Genomic DNA, 20014 nt, shown 5'->3' on the forward strand with positions numbered 1-20014 from the left:
AGGTTGTATACAATTATTAAGATCGAATAAAAAAGGCATGTGATCCTATAGTTGAAATGACAAATCCAGTATACATAATGCTTACGGGCTTTTTACAACTTAAAAAAAGTGTTTAAGATGTTCATAAATGGTACAGATAACAGAATTAGATTAATGCAGGGAAACTTAGAAAGAAAAAAATTGAAACCTTGAAGAAATCAGGAAATACAATAATATAAGGAACAAATTACAAGCAATGCAGTCAAAAACCCTTTTAACCAATTCTAATTCACTGTTCACTGTTTGGGAGTTACAATAAAATCATGAATAAAACTTCATTAGCTTAAATGATCCAGTGTAACAAAAAAATAAATGTAAAACAACAAAATTAAATCACAAAACAACAAACAGCAAAATACAATAAGATACAGACTTAAAAAAAACCATGCAGTCTGAGGTTTAAAATCCATCTCTGGTCCAATTTAAGTTCCTTCTAACTGAGCTCTGCACTGAGCACAGTGTGGATGACTCCATAAGGGGTATATAGTTTAGAGTCCTGGGCAGGCCCAAATGGCCAGCATAAATAGGCAAGATAATCACAAGGAATGGTAGGAAGGAAAAAAAACATCCCAGAACTGCAGTCTGCTAGGGTCCACGTGCTAACTCAGTCCCCTCTCCCAAAGCAGAGCATGGAAGCCAATTTGGAGTAAGGACTAGAAAACCCACAGGTTGGAGATCCCACATGGAGGGCTTGTGGGGGAGGACTAGGTCAGGTTTTAGAAGAACTACGTGGAGGTCAGTAGTGGAGTAGAAACTCCCTTCAGGTTAAAAAAGTCATTAATGTCTACGAGGGAACACCCCTGGGACTGAAAGTCCCAGGTGCTTGCAATGAGAAAGAAGGTTTTTTTTTACTTTGTATACTTCCCAAATCTTAAGCAGCAGCAGCTGGGGTGGCTCAGGAACAGTGACTGGGGATCAGCCAGTCCTCAAATGGAAGTATTAGCAGCATTATAGTAAGATCAGCAGCAGAGGCAGCAGGCAGGGCAGCTGGGGTGGGTGGCAGAGTCAGAATTGGCAGGAGCAGTTAGGGACCCAGGGAGGGTCAGGTGGGCGGGGCAGGCAGTCATTAAAACCAAGTCCATGGGGAATGTATGAACTAGTAGCCAGGAACAGGTTTTTGGAAAAATGGCATTCCCCTTTCCTGGAAAAGTAAATGTTCCTTTGTAAAAGCTAATTGATGTTAATTGTTTAAATATTTGGGAGATGATCACTTCAAATGATTTTGGAATGTTGGATTCATAAGAGTACCAGACAGCTGCCTTCTAGGGATTTGGGGAACTGGGGTGGTAAATCTAGAGACTTACCTTTTTTATGCTGGCCTAACCTCTTTGAGACTCTTCTTGGCTTCCTTTCCCTTGAACTTAGCAGGTGGAAGAAGGGGGGGTTTCTTCCTGTTTCCTCTATCCCAGTAACAATGGTTGCCCACAGTGATGGCAATAGTGATTAACATGTACTTGCCTAGATTACCCTGAGTCTCTGACTTCCAACTTCAATCATTGTGTTTCTTTCCTAAGCACAGATCTACAAACAACAATCTTGAAAAATAAACATTCTAGCCTTGGTGAGTATTTTGAGAGATCAAGAGTTCCTGGCCCCTAAGTCTGCTAGCTGTCTAAAATGAAATGATTCTTGTAACAACACATTCTTGGACAATGCTATGGTTAAGAAAACCTGGCTCAGGCAGTATAGGTCTGAAGTGAAAGTAAAGTGTTTTCCCACAAAGTGCCTTTATTTTGGAGAAAATAATGTTGATGATGGATTATTATTTTATATTTTAACTAATAACTAATTTAGTCATTTTGAGTCTTAAGCATTTCTTTGGTGGTGAAGGAAATAAGTCCTTTAGCTGATTTGTACCTATTTTATATATTGAATACATTTCTAAAAAGTGATCCTTTTCTCCCTTTGGAGGAAACCTGAGTTATAAGCCATAGCTTAGCATTAAAAGCCCTGGAATGTGGGCTGGTCATAATGAGGAAAGAGGCTAACTTCTTTTTTTTTTTCCTAGGCTTAACCCTGATGGATAAGCATGTAGAACAAAAGCCTCTAAGGGTAAGGAAGTCCCCTGGGGCCATCAGTAATATCAATTTTTGGAGAGTGATTAATATTAATGGAAAACTCAGGAATGAAATCAAATGATTCTTGGATTTGGAGTGAGAAGACTTGGGCTTGAATCCCAGGTTTCCAGTGGGTGATATTGGTAAATCCCTTTCCTACCTCTAGGCTTTAGTTTCCTCATTTGTTTTAAAAAAAAAAGCGTTGGACCACATGATCTCTAAAATCTCTTTCAATTTTAAATTTGACATCTTTCTTTGTACCTTTTCCCCACTGCCCAATATATGACAGAATGGAAGGAGCATTAAATATAGGACCAGGAGACCAGAGTTCAAATATCACTCCTCTTACTGTGTGCTTTTGGGCCAATCACCTCTCTAGATCTGAATGTCCTCATCTGTTAAATAAGGATGTTGGACTAGATCCTGCAGTGTCCTATAACTCTAAATAATAACTTTAAGGCCCAAGTCTTCTCACTCCAAATCCAGGAATTTTAGGAATTTGTTTTAACTTGGAGAGAGCAATGCTTAGGAGATCATTTCTCAGTAGAAAGGCTGGAAAAAGCATATATGTATATATGTATATGTAGATAGATTCCTATAAGTCTAAATAAATTAAAATACTTATTAACAATACCTCTTTCCCTTCTTTCTTCCTCATTCCCCACCCAAAAGATTATGATATCTAATTTCCTTCTATAGGGATAGAAGAATCTTTTTAAAATAATGATTTAGCATAGTTAACTCATTAAACATAAGTACAAAATAAAATTGTAGATTTTGAACTAAAAGCAAGCCCTTAGCCAAAAGATTCCAGCACAGAAAACATCTGCATTCTGTGCATTCATTTCTGATGTGATTTTCCTTTCTTTTACTGGTATAGAAAGGCATCTTTGAATTAATGATGAATTAATAACTTCCCATTTTGGAAGGAAAGGGAATAAACCATTTATATGGTACCTACTATGTGACACTGTGCAAAGTGCTTTACAAATATCTCATTTGATATTTGCAGCAACTCTGCAAAGTGTTATCCTCATTTTATAGATATGGAAACTGAGGTAAAGAGAGTTTTATTGTTTTGTATTTTTTACCCCTACCCAAAGGGACAAATGATCACTCCAGAGGACCAACAGTCTCATTGACCTAGCCCTTTTTTCCATCTCTAGTTCAAGAATAGAATGTTTGTAGCTCAATTGCTAAAATTGCCCCATCTCTTAAGACTAGTTAGTTATGAAAACAAGCCCAAACAACAAAAACTCAAACAATGATATCAATTTGATTTTATGTGTATTTTAAAGGCAGGTTGCTTTTTGTGGCTAACATTCAGATAAATGTGTTATGTCCAAATTCAGGGGCTGCTGTTTTCCCTTTCTTCATGAAGTCATCTATAGATAGACTTTTTATCTTCCTGAGCCAGGCTACTTTGCTTGCTTTGTCAGGATTGGCTATCCCAGTGGATTTCATGTTCTGATACTCCATCATTTTGGCTTCATTGTATTCTTTCTTTTGTTTCACTGTCAGTAGCATGAACCCAGTATTAATCCGATAGGGATTGGCTGTTACAGTGTAAGAGGCTGGCTTCATCCGGGGATATGAGACCTCTCCTGTATTTCGAATAACCATTCGATTTGGTTTGATGATCTGTGTGCTAGTCAGGTTACCTATCTTTTGTACCTGACCATCCACAAAGGAAAATTGCTTCGCTTGTGATTTTTCTTCTCCATCCTTGAAGGTTCCACAAGACTTAGGACGAACTATAACGGGCTGTGGGATGTGAGTGCATACCTTAGAGTTGTGTAAGGATTTCTTTAAGTTGGGCTTCAATTTTTGGATTTCATATGGAGTGCTAGTTCTTCTTAAACCTGGAGCCATACTGGCAGATTTCAGCTTCTTGATCTGAGCAGCCTGTTCTGCTACCCCTGGTAGAAGTGACATACCTTTTACGTCTAGAAAGTTACTTGAGGTTTCCTGTTGGAGTACTGCAGGTCCCCAGGCATCGCGGACATTAATTTTGGGGATTTGGAGATGGTCAGCATTATTTTCTATGTGAGCTTGCTGCAGAGAGCTGACAGTCAGAAGAAGCTGATCAGGTGAGAGAGGCAATTGTAATCCCTGTTTCTTTAATCGTTGGTGACCTACTTCTGAAGTATCAGTAGTTGTTGGCTGCTGGATTTGAAAGGTGTCACCTGTTTTTCCAAAAGGTGAAATGAAGAAAAAAGAACTTCATGTTACATTAAACAGTCATAATAGTTTTAAAGACTAAATGTGTTTATCTACGGATCTAAAATCACATAATAATAGCTAGCATTCATATGTTGCTTTAAGGTTTACAAAGCACTTTACAAATATTATCTCATTTTATCCTTAATTCCATATTACATATGAGGAAGTTGAGCTAGGTTAATTGATTTGACCAAGGGGTCTGAGGCCAATTTCTGACTCTGTTAAAATAATGAAACATTATTTTACATCCAAATGAAAGATGTCCCTTAAAATAGTCACTTTTGGAGGAGGGTGTATATAATTTGGTCATTGCAAAATAAATATCCCAACCATTTGTTTAAATTTCTAGAATATCTCCTTAAGAATTATTTGCAAAGCTGCTTTACATAAAACCACTCAAAGGAAGCCACCAATGCCTTAAATAAAGGTGCCAAAATACTGGGAATAATCCTAAATGCAACTTGAACCAGGTTAAAATGTAATTGGGAAATATTTAAAAGAGTAAATTAAATACATTGTATTGAGTTGTAGATTTTAAAAGCAATTCCTATGGGGGAGTTAAAAAGAAGTTTGAGCAACAGGGAACACTGGAAAAAGTGCATGGCCTCTCAGAATGACTTATAGTCAAGCCTTACACTGTGCATATGGTTAAAGTTCCAAATGAGATCGTTTTTCATGGTAATATCATATTGTAAAATGGAAATCTAAAAAGAGGGGGAAGATAGACACAGTAAGGAGCTAATCAGAATGAATTGTCACCTGAGAACAATGTATAAGCGTAAGGACCAAGAGAGATATGAAATGCTAATTAAATATAGTAGTAAGTGTTCTTATCTTACCAAATCTTAGAATGATCCTAAAGTTAAAGGAATGTGGAGATCATAAATGAAGTGTGAATTTGGTAAAAGGTGCAAGTGGGAACTTTGTTTTTGACATCTGAAATGATACTATGAGCATAGGGCAAAGGCTGCCCATTATAGTCATATGAACTAGGCCTGCTTTAGTAGAACTAGTAATTTTGATTACTAAAAAATAATCAGCATTATGTCCTTGTGTCTTCCATCTTTTAAAAAAATCTCACTTAATCCTTCTATCCCTTAACTATGATCCTCTACCTTGTCTGCCCTTTGCGTCCAAACTTCTTGAAAAGACAATCTATCATTGGTGCTTCATTTATTTTTCCTTACTTCTTAACCCCTTATTTGGGTTCTGGCCTCATTATTCCACTGAAATTGTTCTATCTAAAGTTACTAATGATTTCTCTTTTTTTAAAGCATACCTTTTTTCTTTAAAATTTTCTTGTATGTTTTCTTTGGCAACATGGCTAACTAACATGGAATTATATTTTTATGACTTCACATTTATAATTGATATCAAATTGTTTGCCTTCTCAAGGGGTATTGAGGCAGGAGGGAAGAAAAGAATGAGAAAATGTGGAACCTGAACTTAAAATATTTTTTTAAATTTAAAATGTAACTGAGAAATATATAATAAAAATGTGTTTAAAAAAAAACACTTGTGGATTCTGCATGGGTAGGTGGGGTGTCACCCTCTTACCAACCCTGAATTGCCCTTCTCAAATTAAATCAGAGATCTGACTTAAAAAAAATTCCTAAGACATTGTGTAAGGTGTTAAGACTATAAAGACAAAAAAAAATAAGTCCCTGTCTTCAGTGAACTTTTCTATTGACAGATAGGACATGTACACAAAGAGATCTTAGAATTGCAAGGGATCATATAATCTAAACATCTATCCAATATAGAAATGCCCTCTTCAGCATGCCTAAATCATTATTCCTCTTTTTCTTGAACACTTTCAGCAATAACTCCTGTTGTAAAGCAGTTCTTTCCATCTATAGACCTGAAATCTGCCTCCCTGTAACCACTTTGCATTGGCCTAGTCTTGCCCTCTGCCCCCTAAAATAAAGCAGGATGAGAATCTACCCTCTCTCACTCCACTTACATTTCACTTTGACAGGCATTTTAAATCTCCCTGATAAAATACAAGAATGATGGCAAACCTTTTATTTATTTATTTTTAAACCCTTACCTTCTGTCTTGGAGCCAATGAAGAGTGGTAAGGGTAGGCAATGGGGGTCAAGTGACTTGCCCAGGGTCACATAGCTGGGAAGTGTCTGAGGCCAGATTTGAACCTAGGACCTCCCATCTTTAGGCCTGGCTCTCAATCCACTGAGCTACCCAGCTGCCCCCCTGTGCGAACCTTTTAGAGATGGAGTGCCAGGCCTCACCCCAAGACCAAGTGCCATGCCCCTCCCCCCCTCTGAGTGCCAGGTGCCTTCTGCCCCCACCCTTACCCCACACAGGAGAGGGAGGAAGCGTTCCCATTGGGCTGCTGGGCAGAGGGGTGGGTAAAGTGAGGAATGTTCTCAGCCAATAGAGAGGGGAAGGGGTGTGACCCTAGCACTCCACTCCCCTCCAGCTCTGCTGCCTGTGAGCCACCCACCTTACCCTCTGTGCACTCCCATTGGGCAGAGGGGTGGGTGATGTGAAAAAAATGTCATCAAGCACTATGGAGAGGAGGAGGGGAGCAGCTCAGCTTGAGTGTCTCAGGCTTTCTAATAATGAACTCTGGCAGTATGGGTGGGTAGGAAGGGCAGCTGCATGCCCCCAGAGAATACTCTGTGTGCCATCCTTGACATCCATGCCATAGGTTCACCACCACTGGAACATAAGCTCCTTGCACTTCCTTTGCTTTATTCCTTCACCTTTTACTCTTACTTTTCTTGGCTTCCTTTAAGGATAAGTTCAAAACTTTCTTTAGGAGGCCTTCCCTGACCCCCTAGTTATTAGAGTTCTCTCCTCTGAGATGACCTTCTATCTACTATGTATATAATAATAATTTCTTAATAGCTGCATCCAATGACTTTTCTCAGTCCTCATTCTTCTTTCCTTCTTCTTTACATGGTCAATCACTCTCTTTTCTCCTGGTTTTCCTATTACCTTATCTGACCACTCCTCAGTCTCTTTTTCTAGATCCTCATCTGGGTCACACCCTCTAATTAGAAGTTTCCCAAAGGTTCTGTAATAGGCTCTCCTCTTTTTCTCCTTTTATACTATTTCTCTTTGTGATCTCATCAACTTCTATGATTTTAATTACCATCTCTAATGCTAAGGATTCTCAAATCTATGAATCTTGCCTTAATCTATCTACTGACCTCCAATCTTGCCTCTACTGTTTTTAAGACCTCTCAAACTGAATATCTAGTAGATATGTTAAACTCTATTACTGTCAAGAGCAACAGGGTACAGCTTGGTGGCTCAGTGGATAGAGAGCCAGGCCTAGAGATGGGAGGTCCGAGGTTGAAATCTGGCCTCATACATTTCCTAGTTGTATGACCTGGGCAAGTCATTTTAACCCCCACTTCCTAGCCCTTACTACTCTTCTGCCTTAGAACTAATACACAGTATTGATTCTAAGATGGAAGGTAAGGGTTTAAAAAATAAAGGAGCAACATCATCTTCCAAGTCCTTCATTCTTTGAACCTAGGTATTCTCAACTCTTCACTCTCACCTCAAAATATCCAATCTTTTGCCAAGGCCTTTCAATTTCACCTCTGCAGCATTTCTCAAATATTTCTCAAAAAAAATTTCTCCCTTCTTTCCTTTGATATTTCCACCACTCTGGTGCAGGCCCTCATAATGAATAACCTGTCATGGGTCTTCCTACTTCAAATATCTACCTACTCAAGTCCATTCTGTATTCAGCAGCCAATTATTAATTTTCCTAAAAGCTTAGATCTGACCATATAACATCTCTACTCAATAAACTACAGAAAATAAATCCCTAGCTCCTCTAGGATGAAATACAAAGAACTCTTTGGTATTCAAAGCTCTTTATAACCATAGTCCCTACCCAATCATCCTTCCAGTCTTCTTCTACATTTCTCTCTGTTCCATACTCTTCAATACATTGATAATACATAGCATCTTTGCTGTTTCACTAACAAAACACTATCTCTTAGCTTTAGCCAGTTTTTCTGGCTATTCCCCATGCCTAGAATGCTCTCTCTCCTTTTCTCTGTTACTGACTTCCCTGGCTTCTTTCAAGTCCCAGTTAAAGACTCATCTCCTATAGGAAGCTTTTCCCAATACTTCTTAATTCTAGTACTTTCCTTCTGTAAATTATTCCTCTTTTTCCTGTATATTGTTTATTTGTACATATTTGTTTGCTCATCTCCCTCATATTTTTAGTTCCTTAAAGGCAAGGACTGTCTTTTCTTCCTTTTTGTATGCCCAGTGCTAACACAGTGCCTGGCACTTAATATCTGCTTATTGTCTGTTTCTGGACAGATGGATAAGGATAAAAATAGGACTCAGGTGAGAGAATCAGGGTTAAACTCAACAGTATAGTTTTTATATAGGTTTTAAGGTTTACAAAGTATTTTAAGTATACTATCTCATTTGAGTCTTATAATAATACCACTAAGTCAGTGCTATTATTATCTTCACTTCATACTCGAGGAAATGGAAGTTGAATATGTTCAAGTAACTTGGTCACGGTCTCACAGATAATATCTAAAGCAGAATTTGAACTCAGGTCTTCCTGACAGCAAGTTCAACACTTATTCCACTTAGCTGCATAATTAACACGCACACACACACACACACACACACACACACGGAGAGAGAAAGAGAGAAAGATCAACAACCCATTCACAACTCTTTAGCTACATATGGGTTATTGATATATGGATATGGGTAACATAAAAACTATTAAAGTCATTTCGACTTTGAGCAATAATACTTTGAATTGGCAACCACCACTATTATTTATAATCTTCATATATTTTAGCCAAATCATTAAAATTTAATCCTTACTGTGTGTGTGTATACACATACATATAGACAGCAGAGAAGTGCCATCCTCTTGGAGAACAGAAGAGCAACCTTAGTCTCAGCCTAGTTCCTCTCTTCATCTTGGACAAAGGAGGATTCTGTGAATTTCAAAGGAGCTGGAACATTTTTCACTAACCCTCTTCCCATCAGAGTACTAGTAGCATCTATATTACCTGATGGCAGTGTTTGCATTGGGAGTCAAGGCCAGACTGAAAGCAAATTACAAGTCTAGCAAAGAAGTTATGCCATATCTGAAGACTTTTTGAATTATGTCCAAAAGGAGAAAAAAGTTACATGAATCAAATTTTCTTCATCACATATACTGTCTAATCTTGAGCATACTTTCTTTCAGATTCTATATATACTTGTGAGAGCAAGTGTCATAGATTTGTGGTTGGGAGTGGATGCTTTGTACCAACTGTTCTTATAGTACTGCCTTAATATATACTCATGTAAAAACTAATTAAATCTAACTAATTGATAAAAGAAAATCATGGAACTAGGAACAACTAGGGGCTCATATATAGAATTCCAGAGTCCTGAGAAGAACCTGTAGTTATGCTCTGGGAGAAAAACTGGTCACTTGGAAGGTGAGTTAGGATAGTAGCTTTAAGATACTCTATATGTATATTATAGTAGGAGAATGGAATAATCTTTTATATAGTACCCACTGTGTACCAGGCATTGTGCTAAACATTTTACAAATATCGTCTCCTTTGATCAAATACTAGTTAGAAGAAAAGGGAAAAAAGACAAGAAATCCTAGATTTTTTTTAAAGAAAGGTTTGCACAGGTGTTATAGCTAACAGGTGCCAACAGGAAGTTTGCATAGCAGTTAGAAAACTGTAGCAAGAATAACTGACAACTAAGTATCTCAGCAGTACGGAATGAAAAAGATGTTCCAATGAACTGCCAAGAATGTAGTTCTTTGTCTGAATGCAAGAAGTGCTTTAAGAGAAAAATGAATCCAAAGAAATAATCAAACTTTTGTGAGGAAGTCAAAGGAGGATATAAATGGTACAAGGAATAAAGAATCTACATAATGACTTTAAAAGGTCTTCCTATAGACTCTAGAGGGTAGAGCCATATACTCAGAGGAGGAAAAAACTTATCATGCTCTACAGAATGAGAATGAAGATCCACAGGGACTACCAGTAAAGAGACCATCCAGTATTGGTCAAAGGAAGAAAAATTATGATTTGTAACTCCTCTGTGGAGGAGTAATGAAGTGGTCTTGTTGACCTGACATGAACTAGATGGGGGGAGGAGGGTGGAATCAGCTTCCAGGAGCACATATATAGCACAAAAGAGAAACTTATCAAACCTGATGGCCACTATTCACTATTGATATAGACACTTATCATATATTAACTGCCCCCCAAAAGGAAGAAATCTTAGGAAAGAAACAGAAGACTGGAGAATTGTGTGATGCTATCACTGTTGCTGATTAAAAATAGGAATTTCAGAAGAGAAAGGCAGTCTTGGGAAGTGAGCAACAGATTAAGATTTCTGGACCTATGCCAGATATTGATGTCATCTGTGACTCCAAAGTACTAGATCTCATCTCAAGGTCCCACTGAAAAAGGGTAATTTTTTTTTTGGTCTTTAGCTCATGATGCATTCACTTAGTTTTCTGCAGAAAGATTACCCTCTATAACAAAGTATAGTTCATGTCTAGATTTCTCTAAATGTGGTTAACAAATTTCCACCTCCTGCACTCAAGCTAACATTTATTGTAGGTATGAGCTCCTTCTCCCTAGGAACTTTGTATGTGCAAGGGGGACGGTATAACCCTCGTTTGAGGGGATTGGTTTTGTAACAACTATCCTTCCTATAAACTAATTACTTGGCTGACATTCAGTGGGAAACATACTGGTAGAGGGTCATTAGCAACAGTACTATTGGAAACTCCAGCCCTTTTAAGGTTACCCCTAGAATCCTGAGTAGAAATCATTGCATTATCTACCAGTGGGAGTAAAGGTTGGAGAAATGAACCCCAAAGAGATGTCCTATATGGAAAAAACTAGATGCTGATTCAAGTGAATTAGAACCACAAGTATACTGGAGAAAAAATTTAACCTCTGGCTAAGATTTCTCCTATTACAAAGACATTGCCATAGACTCTTGGTGTTCTAGAAAGCATTACCCAGAGCTCCCCAAGATTCCATGAAGAAATCACGTTTGCTCCTAAAAGAGAAAGTATGGCCGCCTCTAGTTCCATGCTTCTCCTGCCAATCCCAGCAGGGAACTTATGAAGGCCACACCCTTCCACTGAAAGCAAGAGGCAATTATAGCAGAGTGGAAATGAAACAGTGGATACACATGAGAGGACTGTGACTAGCAGATGTATGGAGAACAGATCAGAGAAATCAATAGCTGCAATGGTTGGTGATAGCTCCCTTCTAGAACACTGTCTATGGAAACTCCTGTTTGCCTATTTTATTTCTCATTTCTTCTTTGACTAGTGAGAAGAGTGGTAGAGTTGGAATGAAAAATTAAACTCCAGATGCAATTCATATTGCATATATATATATATGCATATATATATGCCTGCTATAACTTCTTTTAATATCTATCTTTTTCCTATGCCAATGACAAGTTACATAATCATTAACAGTGATTTTATCTAAGCTTATAACTTTGTGATTAGAAATTAAGAAAGGGGGAATCCAATCCTTGAGAGAAGAAATTTCCCTGGTCCTGGATCTGTGGTGGAGGAGAGTTAATTAAAAGTTTCGGTAACATTTCCCTTCCAAAGAAATTTATCTCCACAGTGGACAAAGAATTATTAAATAAATGAGTTGGTAAGAGTAGTTTAAATGCCCTGAAAAAATTTAAATCTCCATGCCTAGCTAGGCCTAGTTGAACTACATCTTAGTTTAGAATACAGAATTACTGAACCACCATTAGTAATCTTTGAAAACTCATGGAATAAAAGAGTCAAGGATTGGAAGCAGGCAAATATCTAAATTTTTTTAAAGGAAGTTATATTCTTGAACTTGGTTTCAATTCCAGGGAAGATTCCAAGGATATATTATTAAAGTGATGCAATGTGAGATCATTTTGAAAGGGAAGCAGTGTAAGGTAAGAACCAGTATAAATCTTATCAAGAACACATTATGCACCACTAAATTTATTTCCATTTTTTGACAGTGTAAATAGATTGTCAGGACATAGTATACTTAGAATTCAGGCATACTATTAGAGACAAAATAAAACTGGATTTAAAATGTCCTTGACAAAGAGTATTTTGCAAACCCAGCAGCAATAGAGTGAAACAAGTGATACAGATTCAAGGGAATGGGAAGAGAGGAATAACAATATATACAGTATATACCAGAAGTCTTAGTGAAGTCTTAAACTACAGATGTTTGAAACTACATTAAGACTTTTGGAATACCCTGTTTTAAATATCTATGCATAAAACACATTAAGAACACTCTTTATCAAGCACTTGATATGTATAAGACTTAGTGAAGTAGTAAATTATAGACAAGGAGATATGACCAAAAGTAGATAGGGGAGAGGGTAAGAGGAAAACAAAAGCCTGATTTGCCTGTAATGGAATATATGAAAGGGAGTAGCATGAAAAAGTCTGGAAGAGAGGTAAGTTCAGAGATTGATTGTGTAGGGCCTTTAATTCTGGGAATAGATATTTATGTTTTATTAGTTACCTAATAGGGAGCTACTAAAGTTTGGTTTTTTTTTAATAAAATAGTGAAATGATAAAAAAAAAGAATATAAGGAATGTTATTTGAATAGCAGCGTGAAGACTATTGCAGAATAGAATGGAGGAAGATCATTAGAAATCTATTAAAATAGTATAGGTTAGACTAGCTTATTTCATGTGAATATCCTAGATGATCAAATGCCTCATTGAAATATAGTTATGCTGTCTGTAGCATTCTGTTGGCAGATCAGTCTAGTAAACTGGCATGAAGTTTTATAAACAAAGAATGTTTATTTATCTTTTCCATAAAAAAGCAGGCATGCCAACTTAAGATGTAATAACTATATATTTAACTATTTTAACAGTGTAATTAAGGTACTGGTAATCTCTGTATTTGTTCATGTAAAAGTGGAGAAATCTGTTCATAAAACATACTACTGCAACCCAGGGAGAGAAGTGTTAGTGGGGGGTGACAATATAAAATCATATAACCTCAGAGCTTGATAAATGTCAGAGTCATTTAGTCCAAACTACCTAAACAAGAATATCTTCTCAAAAAAATTTAAGCCTTCACTTGAAGATTTTTAGTGAGCTGGAATCCTCTCCACAGGGAAAATCCAGTCTATGGATTTTTTTTTTAACCCTTGTACTTTGGTGTATTGTCTCATAGGTGGAAGATTGGTAAGGGTGGGCAATGGGGGTCAAGTGACTTGCCCAGGGTCACACAGCTGGGAAGTGGCTGAGGCCGGGTTTAAACCTAGGACCTCCTGTCTCTAGGCCTGACTCTCACTCCACTGAGCTACCCAGCTGCCCCCCAGTCTATGGATTTTGATAGCTTTGTTAGCTTTAATTGTTAGGGAGTTTTCCTTCTAATTTACTAAATGGAAAGCACATCAATGTGCGCCTTTATCTAAAGTCACTATTAAACATATTGAATGGTTAAGGAATAAATACATATTACTGGGGTTTCCTTCCAAGATGGCATCAAACCATTAATGACTACCTTTTGGATCCAGTTATCCAACAAGTTTTGAATATACCTAACTGTACCACAAGGTATTATATATCTTACCACCATGTCCACAAATGAATGTTTCATCATCTTTTCCTGAGATATAGGTAAACTGCACCTGAATATTCCTCTTAATAGGTGCCTTCACTTCCTTTCTCCTCACTCTCTTCTTAATTCTATGGTCTGACTTATTACCTATTCATCTAATGCTCATCCTTTGTGGTCACTCTGCAGCCTTTTTTTGGCTCTGTTGATCAGCCTCTTCTATTTGAGACTTTCTTTTGGGAGGGGAAAGTGAGTCATATTTATCAAATAAATATAATGCAATCTATAATTCCAACATTCCAAATAAAGAAATTTTACTTTTGAATATTTCTTATTTCTTTTAAATATTACTGCCCAAAGTTGATCTGGTCATAGTTTCATCACCCCTTTACAAAGACCTCTACCATAGAATATAAGCAGTCTAGTTCTCTCTAGGTTTTCAGGACACTAGTCTCTCTTGCTTCTCTTCTTACCTGTCTAACCATTCCTTCTCAATCTTTTTTGCTGAATATTCATTCAGGTCATGGCCTTGTGGCTCTCTCTTGGTTCCTCTTCTCTTCTTCCTCCATACTACTTTACTTGGTGATCTCATCAAGTCCCATGGATTTAATTATCATCTCCAAGATGATTCTTAAATCCATTTATCCAGCCTAAGCTTCAGAGCTGTCCTTCAGTCTCACATCTCCCACTAGCTGCTGAGTAGACACCTCAAATTGGTTGCCCATAATCTTAAACTCAACATGTCCATGCCTTCCTTCCAAACTTCCCTATTATTTTTGAGGTTATCTTTCCAGTCACCAAAGGTTTCAGCCTTGGTGTCATCCTTGATTTATCACTATCTCTCAACTATCATATCCTAGTTCTTGCCAAAGCCTTTTGATTTTGCATTCATAACATCTCTTACATTCTCCAAGTTATTTCCTCTAAAACTGCTACCACCTTGGTGCAAACCTTCATCATCTAGTACCTGGACTATTGCAATAGCCTGCTGGATTGGTATGCCTGCCACATGTTTCTCCCCACTCTAGTCCACTCTTTACTCATCTATCAGTGATCTTACTGAAGTACAGGTTTGATCATGTCATTTGCCCTACTTAATAAACTCCAGTGGCTTCCTTTCATTTCCAGGATTAAATATAAAATTCTCTGTTTGATATTTAAGTACTGCATAACCCCTCCCCTCCTCCACTTTTCCAGTCTTCTGGCTTTTGACTCCAGGAATTTTCACTGACTGCTATTCATGCCTAAAATGTTCTCTCTCCTCATCCTTGCCTCCTTGCTTCCTTCATGTCCCAACTAAAATCTCAGCTTTTACAGAAAGTCTTTCCAGATCTCCCCTTAATTCTAGTGCCTTCCCTTTGTTGATTATTTCAAACTTATTTCATATCTAATTTGTGTACATAAGTGTTCATTCTTCTACTAATCTATGAGCATCTCGAAACAAGGACTGTCTTTTACCTTACTTTGTATTCCTAGTGTTTAGCATAGTGACTGACACATGGGAAAAAACTTAAAAAATGTTTATTTACTAACTGATCATGACTTCCTTTTTTGCTGTTTACTTAAGCATCCCTTAATAATATATTCTAGAAATTTCCCAGAAGACAGCTAAGTCTGGCTAAGAGGCCCCAAATTCCAAGGTTTAGAGAGTGTGGGACAAAGGCCCAAGAAAAGAACCAGGTGATATAGTTATGTATCATAATATCTGTCATGCTCTCTGCTCCTGTAGGAAACTTCCCAGCAGAAAGTGCTTCCTGGAAAAACATCTTCCCTACACAAATTGCAATTGTAGTTTATCCCAAACTACCCTTACTCTGTTGGCCAGTAAAAGCAAGTGGGTACCCTGTGCCTGGGACACCCATCCTCACCCTTAAATTTCTCAAGTTCATCTGAAGGCAAAATTTTGTGAGGTTAACAGTTTAACATTGATATCTCTGTTGCTGCTAATTGCCTCATAACAAAAATCAACATGTTTTAGTGAAAAAGAGTACTGATTTTGAATTAGGAAGATCTAGATTTGAATTCTGTCTCTTCTCATTGCTACCTGTGTGACCTCTGGCAAATGAATCCATCTATTTGGACTTCATCTATAAAATGAAGAGATTAGACTAAATGATACTTAAGATCCCTTCCTGCTCTGTTCTCCCTTAGAGTCTGGGTCAGCCATCAACCATTTCTTGTAACGGCTATATTTCCTTCTTTATCACCAATGAAATTTATGATTTCCTGTTTAGAAATAGCATTTCTTTGATATCCACTGCCTTAAACAATCACATTATTTCTTCCCTATAGCAAACCTGAGAGACAATTGAGTATATAACCCTTTTACAGACAGAAAAATATGGTCACAGAGTGCTTAGGTCATATGCCCAAGTACTAACAGAAAGCAAGCCATAGTTAGGATGAAAACTCACAATGTCTCAGCATTACCTTTTTAAATATTCACACTAATATATATCCCATTACCATATAGAAAATAACATTTTCTAGAGTCATATCAGCACCCAACTCACCAGAAACAGACACAAATTCAAAATTGGTAACCAACACCTCTAGAACATGCAGACAGTTCTATCATTCTGTGACTGTTTTAATAGAACCATAAAATTCTGTAAGTTTTTTTTTTAATCATACAGTCCAACCCCCTCATTTTACTAATTAGAAATTGAGATCCAAAGAGATGATGTGACTCTCACCAGGGTATGTGACTAATAGCAGACCCAAGATGAGAGCCTACCCCTCATAATTTCTAGTCCTGGATTCCTTCCACTAATTAGGTTAAAAGCTAATAAATCCAAGTTAATGAAAATAAACCATGCTGATCCAAGAGGACCATCAAATTCTGGTGACATATCAGGGAAAAAGTGGTTGGTTATAGGAATCAGACAAAAAAGAAAAAGTAGGAAGTAAAGCCTTTGGATGATTGAGTGCATACCTTATCCCATTCATTCATCTTGCATTCTCTTCCTGCATAATTCAGAGAAAATTAGGAATGTGATAGCAAGGATAAATAAATATAGATGGAGAGAACTGATATGCTATCCCCTACTCTGACCTGTAGCAGGAGCTCTTGCTCTCTATGACCTCAATTTGGTGAAAGTATATTGAAGAAAAACTACATATTTGTTAATTCTTAATAAGTAGAACTCTGTGCTATGCTCTTAACAAGAAAACAAAATGGTTACCCATTTCAAATTTTTTTTTTTTAGGTTTTTTGTTTTTGTTTTGTTTTTAAACCCTTAATTTCGGTGTATTGTCTCATAGGTGGAAGAGTGGTAAGGGTGGGCAATGGGGGTCAAGTGACTTGCCCAGGGTCACACAGCTGGGAAGTGGCTGAGGCCGGGTTTGAACCTAGGACCTCCTGTCTCTAGGCCTGACTCTCACTCCACTGAGCTACCCAGCTGCCCCTCCCCCATTTCAAATTTTTAAAAATCTATCAAAAGGAATAGTTCTTCTATGTCTGGATGGAAAACAAAAAAAAGTATTAGTTCTACTGTTTTAGAGAAATCTTACTGTTGTCTAAGTACCTTTCAGCATCCCCTTGGGGAAATCTATGTTGTATCTTTTTTTTAAAAAAGAATAAGACTAGTCCAAAGGATTATAAATCTGTACATAAAGTTTAACCCAGAAATACTATTACTAGGTCTATATCCCAAAGAGATAAAAAAAGGAAAAGGACATATATGTAAAAATATTTATAGCAGCTTTTTTTGTGGTGGTAAAGAATTAGAACTTGAAGGTATGCTCATTAATTGGGGAATGACTGAACAAGTTGTAGTATATGATTATGATGAAGTAATATTGTGCTGTGGGAAATGATGAGAGGGTCATTTTGGAAAAACATGGCAAGACCTATTTGAATTGATGAAAAGTGAAATGAGAAGAACCAGGAGATCACTGTGCAGAGAAATATCAATGTTGTAATGATAATCATTTGTGAAAGACTTGGCTACTTTGATAAATACAATGATTCAAGATAATTCCAAAGGACTTAATGATGAAAAAAATGCTATGTAACTCCAGAGAGAAAACTGATGAACTGCCCACGAAGCATAATTTTCTCAATTTCTTGTTCCTGCTTTTTTAAAAATGGCTAATGTAGAAGTGTGTTTTACATAATTTTACATGTATAATTGATATTATATTGCTTGCCCCTCAGTGGGAGTGGAAAGGGTGGAACTCAAAATTGAAAAGGAAAAGAATACTAAAAATAAATAAGTTGAAAAAATATAGTTTTAAAAGAGTAAGATTGCCTCTTAAAAAAATCCTTACCTTCTGCTGTAAAATCAATACCATGTATCAGTTTCAAGGCAGGAGAGTGATAAGGGTTAGGCAATTAAGGGTAAGTGACCAAAGTTCACAGAGCTAGGTAGAATCTGAGGCCACATTTGAACCCAGGACTTCCTGTCTCTAGGTCTGATCATCTGACTGAGCCAGCGTGATTTCTTGACACCAGTTTGAACATGGCTTCAAGAAAACCTCTCTTGATTCTTTGTTGATTCTACCAATGCAGAAGGCAAATAGTGAGTTAAGCCTTAGCCACAGACTTTAATAAAATAAAGTTCAACCAAGTAAGAGTGATATGGTAAGTAACTAATAATTCATATGGCTTTCATCCAAGGACCTCTATTATGTCAATATCATATAAATCTAAGTCTGAATAATTTTCATTATCTTAACAAGTCTGAGCCATCTATAGATGACCTATTGGAAACAGAGGATTGACCCATTAATTTTTCTATAGGGTTATCAACTGATCAAATTTTCTATACCATTTCCTAAGAATTGGTAAATTCTAGAGAAGGATTTAATGTGCCCAAGAAAACATCTCTGCGTTGTAACTTAATGTATGTGCCCAGAAGAAAAACTACCGCGGTCCCCACATTCCTCAAATAAATATCTTTCAAAGGTGTGATGATATACTATTTTCATGGTTCTTCCTTTAGAAAATATTGCTGGTGGTTGTACATTAGGAAAAAGACAAAGAAGTAACCTGGATTATATATTTTAACCATGTGGTAGATGAATCACTAAAATAGTCCCATTGTCACCACCTTCCTGTAAGGTTAGCCCCTCCCGACCTCTCTGCCTTTGTATTCACAAAATCATTTACCATGATGTTTAGCTTCAGTTTCATGGAATGTCTTTGGATGACTGGTTCTGTGATCCTTTGAAGAGGAAACAATGTCTTCCTTTTCCTTCTCCTTGGGTTTCTTGACAAAAGCTTTATTCTTGTCTGTGTGATACTGCCATTTAATTTCCTCAAACTGGAACATCACAATGTTGCCTTCTGTATTGATCACCATCCTAGGACCAAAATGATACCTCAAGACAGACACATTTACTCAGGCTTCCAACAAAACAGAAGGGCAGCCACCTGAAGTGAAAATTGTAGGACTTGTTCCATTTAATCCAAATAATATGAATGAAAATTCCCAAAGTGCCTATATGGAAGATGTGCATGTGGCCAGTTGGGATAATTCACAGGACTATAACTTCAGATGAAAGGGACCTTAGATGTCTAATCTAATCCCATCATTTTGCAGATGAAGAAATTGTCACCCAAGGAGATTTAATTACTTTTCCAAGGTCATGTACATGGTAAGTGATATAACAAGGATTTTAACTCAGGACCTCTGATTCCAAATACAGCACTCAGCCACACGAGTCCTGATTCAAACCATAAGAAAGTTTTTGTTTTCATCAAAAATAGGCATGTGATACATTGGACTTGGTAAATTTTCCATTTTAGAAAGCATTTATTTGGACTTTTCAGCTGCTTAGTTCACAATATTTTTAAATGCCTCTAGGTCTTCAGATGACTCTCAAATGCTTAAGATAGGAACACAGTACTATAGACTGTAAAATGCGGAGTACCCAGGAAAAGAGGATCAGAAATATAGCTTTGTAGCCTCAGATTGAGTACAGCCTCACTAGTAAATGTTTATGAATTCAAGTATTTGTTAATATCATTGTATCAAGACTAATGTGTAATGGGACTCTGAAAATTACTGGGATTGGCAGATCTATTTTTCATATTCTACATTTTCATTCTATCTTCTCAAGGATGAGCATTCTCTTTTTTTTATCAGAAGAGAATACTCATCCTTC

The 20014-nt window shown here is 37.1% G+C and overlaps 1 protein-coding gene across 1 annotated transcript in view; it reads right to left on the minus strand.

Moving 5' to 3' along the window:
* Positions 1-3393: 3393 nt before the first annotated feature.
* Positions 3394-20014, minus strand: part of CDRT1 (CMT1A duplicated region transcript 1) — a 122642-nt gene continuing 106021 nt past the window's right edge. The window contains exons 12-13 of the mRNA XM_044672094.1: positions 19017-19210; positions 3394-4282 (exon numbers count right to left, since the gene is read on the minus strand). Coding sequence (XP_044528029.1) covers positions 3420-4282; positions 19017-19210 — 1057 coding nt within the window. The 3' untranslated portion in view covers positions 3394-3419. The remainder of the gene's footprint in view (positions 4283-19016; positions 19211-20014) is intronic.

The sequence above is a fragment of the Gracilinanus agilis genome, chromosome 4, assembly GCF_016433145.1.
Source record: "Gracilinanus agilis isolate LMUSP501 chromosome 4, AgileGrace, whole genome shotgun sequence".
In the NCBI taxonomy this organism is placed as follows: Eukaryota; Metazoa; Chordata; class Mammalia; order Didelphimorphia; family Didelphidae; genus Gracilinanus; species Gracilinanus agilis.